The 12,550-nt window shown below is 40.2% G+C and overlaps 1 protein-coding gene across 7 annotated transcripts in view; it reads right to left on the reverse strand.

The window, feature by feature from the left end:
• The window catches only part of clasp2 (cytoplasmic linker associated protein 2), a 358,715-nt gene that overhangs the window by 99,814 nt on the left and 246,351 nt on the right, over window positions 1-12,550 (reverse strand). For 5 of the 7 annotated variants that reach the window (XM_072252430.1, XM_072252420.1, XM_072252410.1 and 2 more), the window contains 4 exons: window positions 11,526-11,588; window positions 6,594-6,706; window positions 386-630; window positions 241-304 (listed from right to left, as the gene is read on the reverse strand). In XM_072252430.1, coding sequence (XP_072108531.1) covers window positions 241-304; window positions 386-630; window positions 6,594-6,706; window positions 11,526-11,588 — 485 coding nt within the window. The remainder of the gene's footprint in view (window positions 1-240; window positions 305-385; window positions 631-6,593; window positions 6,707-11,525; window positions 11,589-12,550) is intronic. The other 2 variants (XM_072252438.1, XM_072252433.1) reach the window with 1 other exon arrangement.

The following is a 12,550-nucleotide window of genomic DNA, read 5'->3' on the forward strand; positions in this document are numbered from 1 at the left end:
CAGAGTGAAGGGAAAAGCAGAATGCAATTTATGGATGATAAACAACTGGCATAAGTATCAGGTGAGCTATTTGCAACTAAAATTGGTAAACGCTAAAAAACTCAAAGTAAAAATTGTCACTTGCTTTGAAAATAGTATCATTGGCAAAAATAAAAAAACTTAATTTTTTTTTTTAAAAGTATTCTAATTATATTCATGAGCTAATTGATGGAAAAAATAAGCAAAAATACCCTGGCATACCTTGCTATGAGGATCAGCAAACATCCTTGTGAAGATTTCACATAATCGTTTTAATTCAACACGACTGTGGAAGAGAATAATTTTATATCAGCAAAAAGGACAACACAACTTGTAAGCATAATGTATGCTTGATTATGGTTTGTACCTTAATGTTCGTTGATTTTTCAACAAATTTTGTAAACCTAGAAGGCCCTCTTTCCTTTCAGAAAAATTGGTGCTTGCGCAGCGGTTGAGGACCTCGGCTACATCTTCAGTCTGTCGCATGTAGGTAGGGATGCTGCCATTTCGAGAACTGTAGGAACGCTCAGAGCAAACGCTGGATGCATCACTGTTGGCATCATCATCTGAGTATATTCCATATGATTCATACCTTTTCCTTGTTGGCTTTTTCTGTAATGTAATAGTACGTATCAGACTAATTCAAGTTTCAAAGACAAAGAATAAACTTACACTTCTTTCCATTAAATCTGAATCACAATTTACTGTCCAGTGCTAACAAATTCACTTCAACAATTACCAAAAATAGATGCTTGAATATTTGTTTAATCTATCAGATATATTTACTATTAAACTGATACACTTTTAACTCTGCATTTAAAGGATCAGGCATGAATGATGGTACAATAACAACTTCTCACTGAGCCAGTCCTTATTAGGGGATCAGAAGTGGAGAGAGTCAGCAACTTTATATTCCTTAGCATTATCATTTCAGGGTAACTGTCCTGGGTCCAACACACGTGTCATTACAAAGAAGGCACAGCAGTACCTCTACTGTTGCAAAGATTTGGTATGCCACCTAAGACTTTGACAAACTTCTATAGGTGTGCGGAGGAAGTATACTGACTGGTTGTATCATGGCTTAGTACTGGAACAGCAATGCCCTTGAATGGAAAAGCCTGCAAAAAGTAGCGGATACAGCCCAGTCCATCATGGGTAAAGCCTTCTCCACCACTGAGTACATCTACGAGGAGCACTTTGCAGGAAAGCAGTATCAATCATCAAGGACCCCCACTATCCAGATCATACTCTCTTTTCTCACTGGTGCCATGAGGAAGGATGTACAGCAGATTCAATAACAGTTATTACCCCTCAACCGTAAAGCTCTTGAACCAAAGGGGATAACTTCACCCATCCCAACTCTGAACTGATTCCATAACCTATTGCCTCACTTTCAAGGACTCTACAATCTCACATTCTCAATATTCATTGCTTATTTATTTATTATTATTATTTTGTTTTCTTTTTCTTTGATGTATTTGCACAGTTTGGTTTATTTTGTACATTGGTTTATCCATCTTTGTTGTGTGCGGTTTTTCATTGGTTCTTTTGTGTTTCGTTGTATGTACTGTAAATGTCTGCAAGAAAATGAATCTCATGGTAGTATATGGTGACATGCATGTACTTCGATAATATTTACTTTGAACTTTAACAAAATAAGAAATCAGTTTAAATGAGCTATACTGTTTAGCTGCTACCTTTTAGCTTCACAGTCTGATTACCCAGGTGCTGAAATTAATTTAAACTAATTGTCATTGCAAAAAAATTAATTGTTCCTTGTAAATCTCAGAATCCAGGTCATTGGAAAATGCTCAGGTCCTTTCTGTCTAATTCTAAGGAATCATCATTCTGAACTTTTACCTGTCACACTTGATGTAAAATTAATGTTTTCCTAGATGATTGCTGTTTTATGAGCTTTCTTCTCACATCAGTGATACTGATATCACCCTTCACAGAAAAAGTAGATTTAAAAAAAAACTTGCTAATGTCAGAAAGAAGTTTGCTTGAAAACACACCAAATATATATAACTTTTGGTAAGAATGCAAGGATGGAACTAGACTTGACAAGTGAACCTTGCCAACAATCAGGTCATGGCTGGGTAGCAATGCAACTGTATAGTTCACTGGAAGAGTATGAAATAAATTCCAATACCTGCATGGCTGTCAATCGCAAGTTAACATCATTATAGATAGATAATATTTTTCAGCTTTGCCATCAATGGCAAAGTGCTGTAAGTATCTATGAATAATATCTCTTGTGACCTTGCAGTAGTAACTGATATACCATGATAGGATTTTGGTAAGATACAGGATTATGTACAAGTTAAAGGTTTTAAATCCCACTATAAACAATCTCAAGTTACCACAATATTAAACATCAACTCATAATGTTGAATTTGAATATAAGATTACATCAAATTCCTTATTCAGATTGTCACGGAAAGAAACAGATTTCTACCTTACTCCGCATGTCTCCTAGTAGCTGAAGGCAATTTTTGAAAGAAAAATCAGAATGATGAGATGGTTTCATTAGTAATATTTATTATTTTAGACAAGTAAAATTATAAAGTAACAGTCAAAACAGAAACAAAAAAGGTGGCGATTGGAAGAGCTGCCTTTGCAGATAAGTGACCAACAGTAAAAGCTTGCTTACACCAAATTCTGGCACAGGATTTTATTGAAAAATGGTAAAAACACAATGACTCAATATTTAAATCTAAGCTCATCCTTTAGCAGTCTATCATCCACCACCTATCTCATTTTGTTCTAAAATGTCAGGTAAATACTAGTTTCCCAAGTTTAAATGGTCTTTCAAAAGATGGGCAAAATGTGACTGTCAATAATAAAGCAGGTCCTCGCAAATGCATCAATATCTGTAGTGGATCTCCCAAAGAATATAATCTCCAGTTTTACATCCGTTTGCTGAGACGCAGACATCATTTGAAAGTGCTGTTTTTGTTGCCTGTCTCGAGCCAGAAGGTGGTAATGGTGCCGTCCTTTTCACGACTGTACCATGATGTTGGGTAGTGAGCTCCAAGACTTAGACCCAAAGACCATCAATGAACAGCGGTATGTTTCCAAGGCAAGGTGACGCTAGAAAATGCACTGCAGTTAATCCACAGTGCAACATCTACCACACTCCCCAGAACTGCATGCTCTATTAACAAAAAGGACAAATCACAGCTGGTGCATGGAATATCTCTCTGAGATAGTCTTCACTTTGTTGCATATTATCTGGAGTTAAGCACATCATTGTTCATTTTTTTGTCGTGGGGTCTAAATCCAGAAATGCCCAAACTATTAAGTGTGGGAGTACACTCTGAAGAGGGATTGCACCTCACAACTATCAGCTCAAAGAGAACCAGGCATAGACGATGAATGATGGCTTGCCATGTTCTGTCCATCATATAAAAAGTTACTGACTTACAGCTTTCACTCACCACACTCTTTCTAAGAAATCCCTTTAGCCAGAGAATGCTGAATCTCTGGAAATCATTGCCATACATGGCTGTGGAGGCCGAGGCATTGGGTATAGTTAAAACGGGGGCTGGTAAGTTCTTGATTGGTAAGGCTTCATAGGTCACACGGAGAAAGCAGGAGAATGGGTTGAGAGGGATAATAAATCAGCCATGATGGAATGGTGGGGAAGACTTGATGGGTTAAATGGCCTAAATCTGCTCCTACGTCCAGCCAAGCTTTTGTTATGAGACAGAAGACAACAATGACGGACAATTATGCCTAAGGAATAAAAAAAATAATGTTTGAACAATCTTTAACAGGAGATGTTAAATGTGCTATGCTCACAGCTGTTAGAGAGACAGAGAGATAGAGCACAGAAACACACCATTCAGCCCATCCAAAGATCCATGCTGCCAATCAACCACGCATCTACATTACTCCCATTCTCCCTACGTTCCAACAACGCCCTCCAGATCATAAACAAAGAGAAAATCTGCAGATTCTGGAAATCCAAGCAACACACACAAAATACTGGAGGAACTCAGCAGGCCAGGCAGCATCTATGGAAAAAAATACAGTCGACATTTTGGGCTGAGGCCCTTCAGCAGGACTGGAGAAAAAAAGCTGAAAAGTAGGTTTAAAAGCTGAGGGAAGGGAAGAGAGAAACACCAGATGATAGGTGAAACCTGAAGTGGGAGAGATGAAATAAAGAGCCTTATAATCTTCTAGATCTCTATTATTACCTATCAAGCAGGAACTTGGAAGCTTAGATTGGGAACAGATGTTCTCAGGAAAATGTACTGCAGACACGTAGCAAATGTTCAGGGGATATTTGAGTGGTCTGCATAGGTATGTTCCAATGAGACAGAGAAAGGATGGTAGGGTACAGGAGCCATGGTGTACAAAGGCGACTGAAAATCTAGTCAAGAAGAAAAGCTCACAAAAGGTTAAAAAACTAGGTAATAATAAGGATCTAGAAGATTATAAGGCTAGCAGGAAGGAGCTTAAGAATGAAATCAGGAGAGCCAGAAGGGGCCACGAGAAGGCCTTGGCAAGTAGGATTAAGGAAAACCCTAAGGCATTCTACATGTGAAGAGCAAGAGAATAAGACGTGAGAGAATAGGACCAATCAAGTGTGACAGTGGAGAAGTATGTATGGAACCAGAGGAGATAGCAGAGATGCTGAATAAATACCTTACTTCAGTATTCACTACAGAAAAGGATCTTGGCAATTGTAGGGATGACTTTCAGTAGATTGAAAAGCTTGAGCATATAGACATTAAGAAAGAGGATGTGCTGGAGTTTTTGGAAAGCATCAATTTGGATAAGTCTCCGGGACGGACTGAGATGTACCCCAGGCTACTGTGGGAGGTGAGGGAGAAGACTGCTGAGCCTCTGGCAATGATCTTTGTATCATCAATGGGGATGGGAGAGGTTCCGGAGGATTGGAGGGTTGCAGATGTTGTTCCCTTATTCAAGAAAGGGAGTAGAGATAGCCTAGGAAATTGCAGACCAGTGAGTCTTACTTCCGTGGTTGGTAAGCTGTTGGAAAAGATCCTGAGTGGCAGGATTTATGAACATTTGGAGAGGCATAATATGATTAGGAATAGTCAGCATGGCTTTGTCAAAGGCAGGTCGTGCCTTACGAGCCTGATTGAATGTTTTGAGGATGTGACTAAACATATTGATAAAGGTAGAGCAGTAGATGTAGTGTATATGGATTTCAGCAAGGCATTTGATAAGGTACCCCAGGCAAGGCTTATTGAGAAAGTAAGGAGGCTTCGGATCCAAGGGGGCATTGCTTTGTGAATCCAGAATGGGCTTGCTCACAGAAGTCAAAGAGTGTTGTAGACGTGTCATATACTGCATGGAGGTCGGTGACCAGAGGTGTGCCTCAGGGATCTGTTCTGGGACCCCTTCTCTTCGTGTTTTTTATAAATGACCTGGATGAGGAAGTGGAGGAATGGGTTAGTAAATTTGCTGATGACGCAAAGTTTGGGGGTATTGTGGATAGTGTGGAGGGCTGTCAGAGGTTACAGTTGGACATCGATAGGATGCAAAACTAGGCTCAGAAGTGGCAGATGGAGTTCAACTCAGGTAAGTGTGAGGTGGTTCATTTTGGTAGGTGAAATATGATGGCAGACTATAGTATTAATGATAAGATTCTTGGCAGTTGGAGGATCAGAGGGATCTTGGGATTCGAGTCCATAGGACACTCAAAGCTGCTACGTAGGTTGACTTTGTGGTTAAGAAGGCATACAGTGCATTGGCCTTCACCAACCATGGCATTCAGTTTAAGAGCCGAGAAGTAATGTTACAGCTGTATAAGACCCTGGTCAGACCCCACTTGTAGTACTGCACTTAGTTCTGGTCACCTCACTACAGGAAGGATGTAGAAACTATAGAAAGGGTGCAGAGGAGATTTACAAGGATGTTGCCAGGATTGGGGAGCATGCCTCCTGAGAATAGATTTTTCTCCTTTTCTCCTTGGAGCTGCGTAGGATGAGAGGTGACCTGATAGAGGTGTATAAGATGATGAGAGGCATTGATTGTGTGGATAGTCAGAGGCTTTTTCCCAGGGATGAAATGGCTGACACAAGTGGGCACAGTTTAAGGTGCTTGGAAGTAGGTACAGAGGAGATGTCAGGGGTAAATTGTTTTTTTTTTTACGCAGAGAGTGGTGAGTGCGTGGAATGGGCTGCTGGCAACGGTGGTGGAGGCAGATACTACAGGATCTTTTAAGAGATTCCTAAATAGGAGTTTAGGAAAATAGAGGGCTATGAGTAACCCAAGTAATTTCTAAAGTACGTACATGTCTGGCACAGCATTGTGGGCCGAAGGGCCTGTATTGTGCTGTAGGTTTTCTATGTTTCTAAGATCAGAAGATAGCAGTCCATCAAGTCTGCTCTGCTATTTCATCTGAGGTTATGTCCTCTGGTTCTAGACTCTCCTACCATAGGAAGCATCCTCTCTATATCCACTCTATCAAGGCTTTTCAATATTCGATAGGCAGCCAACCAGAAAAAGGCTCCCTTTGTATTGGAACTTTTTAAAAGGCACTCAATTGATTTTGGATGATTAATGGAAAACTGACCATATACCTTAGCAATGCTTACCAAAGCATCTGCAACAGCTTCCTCTACATCAGATCCTGTATTGAGGACTCGCATGGCACTCACTGATGCAGACAATTTACTCGTCTGATTAAACCCATAGCGATCAGACCCTGCTGTTTAGCAAGAAAAAAAAACAAATTGATAACTCGTTCATACATTTGGCATTTCCTTTAATATTAACAAATAAAACATGAAATGGGATTTTAGTTATGATTAATTGGAGAAAAATAAATACTGGAGGATAAATGTTCACATGCAAAATACTTACAAAGATATCAAATAGAAAGTGCTGAAAAGGATTTGGATCATTCAGTCAGACAACACATAATGCTTTTTCATTTAAAATGCTGCAGTGCTGAGAAATGGAAAAGCTGTTTTGTGATGGTACTCTTTACAATCTGTGTTGCAATTGAAAAGGGCTAATTATGTAACCATAAAATAACATTGGATGTCCCACACTCAAATACTGAAGGATCTTAGCAGGTCAGACAGTATCTATGGAGGGGAATGAACAGTCAACATTTCAGACCGAGATCCTGCATCAAGACTTTGGTGCACTCTGTCCAGTCAAGTGAAGACTACTAGTGTCCAGATCAGGTGGATACTCACTTGCAAAGACCATTAAAAATGCTAAGGGACTTCACAGTTTTATACAAACTGGACACTGACTGTGTCCCCACAACCTATGGACTCACTTTCAAGGACTCTTCATCTCATGCTCTCGATATTTATTGCTCATTTATTATTATTTCTTTCTTTTTGTGTTTGCACAGTTTGCTATCTTTTGCACACTCACTGAATGCCCGTTAGGGTACCCTTTCATTGATTCTATTATGGATATTATTCTATTACGGATTTGTTGAGTTTGCCCACAAGATAATGAACCTCAGGGTTGTGGATGGTACCATATATAGGTACTTTGACAATAAATTTACTTCGAACTTTGAAAATAAGGGAATCATACAGTACCCGATTTTATGAATGATAGTAAAATAAAAGCTCAAAAAGATTACATATACTTGTAATAAGGGGCATGTTTCTTTTGTGGAACATTGGTCTTGTTGGTAAGGTCAATTATCAATTTCTGAATGGTTTTGTAAAGGCATTGTCTGGTATCTTGAGCCGATGCAGTTGCAAGGCAGTGTTGATTAATGGTTTTGACTCAATAACAATGGTGTGATAATATTACAAATTCAATTTGCTGTACCTTAGAGAGGGCAGTCTTAACTGTCTTGAAGATTGTTAGAGCTCAGGTGAACTGGCAAATAGATTCCTATTTTGTAAGTGTTGGAAAGCTCCAGTACAACAGGAAATAAGACACTTTCCAGAAGATTCTCAACTTTCAGTTAGTACTGACAGCCACGTAATCAGTCTAATAATGGCTTTGGTCAATGATGATCTCTGGATTTTGATAGTGTGTAATTTGTTAATGTTAGACTCTTTGTTGGATTTTTCAATTACTTGTACTGGTATGGCATGAAGCTTACTTGTCACCTGGATCAAGCCTAAATGTTAGCTAAAGATCAAAACGTCTGTCGATGATGGCATGGTAAATCTTGCAGCAGGTGTGGTCAGTTACCATAATCTGAGGAACAAACTCTGTACAGCCACACGCAAGTATCTCCACCTGTACCTTTATGAATAAACATCTATGGATAGATGGGTCAGGATTCTGTCTGTCGTCCTGAGCAACTCCTGCAACAATGTCTGAGATGTCTCCAAGAAGCATAGTCCTCGTGTAGGCTGTTTGACAAGACAATTTTGTGGATACATAATCTATGATAAATCCACCCAGTTGAGCCCTGCTCTCAAATGATCTTGAGTCTTTGTAATTGGATGAAGGTTATACTCAGTTAAGACCACACAATATCTGATGTTCAATTCTATCCACATAGGCACCTTCACTTCGTGGTAGCACACTACCCTTAACCCCAGTGGGTGCCAGAGCAAAAATATGATTCCAGCTCAGTGGCGTTTTCCAGTTCTCTTAATTCCCAAGGCTTTTAATTTGCTGGGACTCTCTAACTGCAGACTTCATCAGAAGAGTCTTCAAAGAGAAGAATGCTCAGTAGAATAATATTGGTTTTGTTGAAAAATTTGCCAGACTCTGTGCACTCAGTAACTTGCTTAAGGACAGACTTGAATTGGCTGAATCTGGTTTCTGAGATGTGAAAATCTTGAGTGGAACCCAAAATGGAGTACGTCCTCGGAACTTGAAGCAAATGCTTCTGTGCTTGTGTTGGGTTTTGTGTCTGAGTTCCTTCCAGTACTGCAGAATTGGGTACATGTATCTACAACAGAAATGTTGCACAGAATTAGGTGGAGCCAGTTTATCCATCATTTTCTCCTCTACCAAAAGATGCAGGCACATTTTGGCATCTATGTTTGTCAACAGCAGCCAAACAAATCAGTAATGGCACCAGTATACCACATTCTGTGCCTTTATGAAGTACGATCAGTAATGATGAACAAGAGGAAGTACAGATTCATCAGCTTCGGGAGGCTGCTATGCAGAAGAACATCTCTGAACACACAGCATGTCGAACCTTAAAGTGGATAGGTACAGCTGCAGAAGACCACTCAGTGGCTGCTTTATTAGATACAGGAGTGTACATACTTTGATAATAAATTTATTTTGAACTTTGGTAAGTCTTGAACATTAGAGGTTAATAGCTGACTCCCACCTATTTTTGGTGACATAAATATCACATCAGATCTTGCTTGAAGGTTATCCAGCTAATTTTCGGAGGAATTGTGAATGAAATTGAAAACTGTTACATCATCTTCAGTGACTGTGATTTTTGTTTGACTTTATGGAGGAAGGAAGATCACTGATAAAGCAGATGAGCCGAAGGCACTGCTCTGAGGAACTGCTGCCGGGAAGGTTGGCTCAAATGTCTGATCTCCAAAATTCTTGACCATTCTCTTTTACATGAGGTATGGCTGGTTTCTCCTCAAATGCAACTGACTTGAGTTTTACCAGAAACACAAGAGATTCTTCAGATGTTGGAAATGCAGAGCAACACACACAAAATGCTGGAGGAACTAAGCGGGTCAAGCAGCATCAATGGAAGGAATAAATAGTCAACATTTTGGCTCAAGACTCTTCAAAGGGATCAGGCTTACCAGAGCTTCTTATTCCGATACTTGGCCAGATTAGAAGTTAATGTCAAGGGCAGTTACTCTCTTGTCTGTGCCTGGATCAGAGCTGAAGTTTATTAGAAACAGAAAGGATCCCCCCCCCGCCCTCTCCTTCACCATTTCCCATCCCCTTGTCCCATTCTCATGTTATCTCCTTGCTCACCCATTGGCTCCTTCTGGTGCTCCCCTTCCCCTTTTTTCTTTCATCCATGGCCTTCTGTCTCTTTGCTTCATTCCTCCCCCTCCAAGTTTCACCTAGCGTTTCTCTGGCATTTCTCTCTCCCCTCCCCCCACCTTTCTAACCTACTTCTCAGATTTTTCACTCCAGTCCTGAAACGTCGAGTGTACTTTTTTCCATAGATACTGCTTGGCCTGCTGAGTTCCTCCAGCATTTTGTGTGTGTGTGTGTTGCAAGATTCTGCTGGGATTGAACATGCGCACCAGTGAGCGGATTATTGATTACTGACTAAGTACTGTGAGCCCACTCATCACTTTGTCCACAGCTGAAAGTAGATGGATGGAGAAGTTAATTAGCTTGATTTAACATGTCTTTTTGCAGACAGGATGATTTTCAGTTTTCTGCTTTGTTGGGTTGAAGCCTGTAATGTAGCTACACTGGTACAACTTGGCTGAAGGTGTGACCAATTCTGGACAGCAAGTCTTCAGGTAGCACAGCATGCACATCCTTTGGTACCATTACCTTTGCTGTATCCAATCCACTCAGCTCCTTCTTGAAGATGACACAGAATTAGTCAAATTGTTTGAAGACCAGCTTGTGTGATGATAGGTTATTAGAAAGAAGATAAGATGTTTTATTTAGTTTCTGGTCAAGATGGCACCGAGTTCAAATGTCCGGAGGTCGTGGTTCAGATCTAGTAATTCTTTTATGTTTTGTAGGGATGGTTTTGGGGACAATGTAGGGAGTTAGGGGTCAGGTTACGAAATCAGGTCAGATCACTCCACAGTTGAGAGCCACGGATCTCCATGGACAGATGTTGGATGTTAGGGAGGAAAGGGGTTTATTTTTGCTGTTGTTGTTTTGTTGCTGCAGTCACTGATGGTCTAATGAACTTTATTTCGGTGCTAGTATGTGTGGCGACACTTGTGGGCTGCCTCTAGCACATCCTTGGTTGTGTTATTTGTTAACACAAACTGCACATTTTATTGTATGTTTGATGTTAAATGAATCTGAATCAGTTGACACTCTGCTTGAAACTATAGCTACAAGTACTTCAGCTGAGCAGGTGATGAGCATTCACATACTGAGCTCCTTCATATTTGGAGCACCCTCACCCACCCCATCTTCTTAGCTTTTTAATTGTCCATCGCCATTTACTGATGGATGTGGCAGCTCTAAACAGCCCAGGTCTTATCTACTTAATTCTGTCTAGAAGAAAAAGCTTTGTCTGTTGTCAGTATTGAATATTTTATAATACTTGGTAATTCAGGCAGGAAAGAATGTTCTGGGGAAGTGTTACAAAAACACTGGCTAAATTTGAATTAAAAATGGAGCTGTGATGGAAAAGGAACTCTTCTGTTATAACATCCAAGATGTTGTGCAAAGATCACTTGGGAAGAGTGCAAAAGGACATATTGGAGAGGTCAAATATCTGAATTTTCTTCAACAGACAGTGGATATAAACATCTCTGCAACATTGTGCACTTTTGAACCATTCTGTAACTAAAGTGATGACAAAATAAAGATGATAAACTTAGAAACATGCCAACTAAGGATTCAAACTGAAATGTTTGCATAAGACAGACATTCACATGCTGTAATCCCCTTTTCACCTGAAGCTGAGTATGTATCTGAGCTGTAGAGAGCACCAGTTGATCGGGAGTGATGTCTGGAAGCTGCAAGTATAGGATGACATAAATCTTGTCTATTACATTGCCAAGCCCTGTATTACAGTGTCAAAAACACCCAGAACATTATGATCTTAGCTTGAGCAGTACAATAAACACCAGTTGTCTTTATTTTTCTCACTCAAAAATCAACACCAACTTATCACTGGAATAAGTTTAGGCTATCCATATACAGAATGGTAAAAGCAATGTTCCTTTAAGATTTTTGAGCTTTGCAAGGTACAGTATAAAATACATTGTTCAAATACCATATTTCTTTTCAAACAAAACTAAAGGAAAAAGATTCTGCAGTTGATCAAAAATTTAATTGTGAATTTTTTTAAAGATTTTGTTCAAGTTCAACTGTCATTCAACCATACAGCCAACCAAAACAGCGTTCTTCTGGCATGATACGAACAATCACACACAGCACACATAATGCATATAATTGCGATGGCAGAAAAACATACAGTTACAAGACAAAAATAAATATATATAGCCCATGCCCGAATACTGTAGATTGATGGTACATGGATGTTGTCCTGGAGTCATGCTTCTGCAAGCCCGCTGCAGTTCTGCATCTCATGCTAGTGCAGCCGCAGACAAGTGCAATCCAGCTTGTCTTTCTGGAAGCAAACCGCTAGAGGGCAACAGTGACTGAAGGGGCCAGCCCCCAATCCAGCAGCACACAGCCAGCTGCAGCGTCTCCATCCCTAGCAGTAACAGGCAACCCCAAGGCATGAGGGCCTTGTCCATGCAACAATCCAGGCAGTGCAGCTCCCTTGCCATTGGTCTCACCAACGACCCAGTGAACCACCCACTGCAACCCAATGGGCAACAAGTACTACTCCACTACTATCCAGCAAATCACTAGTGGGGTACACCTGCATTACTGGGTGTTGCTAAGAGACCATAAGACCATAAGATATAGGAGCAGAATTAGGACATTTGGCCCATCAAGTCTGCTCTGT

Source organism: Mobula birostris, chromosome 1, assembly GCF_030028105.1.
Source record: "Mobula birostris isolate sMobBir1 chromosome 1, sMobBir1.hap1, whole genome shotgun sequence".
Taxonomy (NCBI): Eukaryota; Metazoa; Chordata; class Chondrichthyes; order Myliobatiformes; family Myliobatidae; genus Mobula; species Mobula birostris.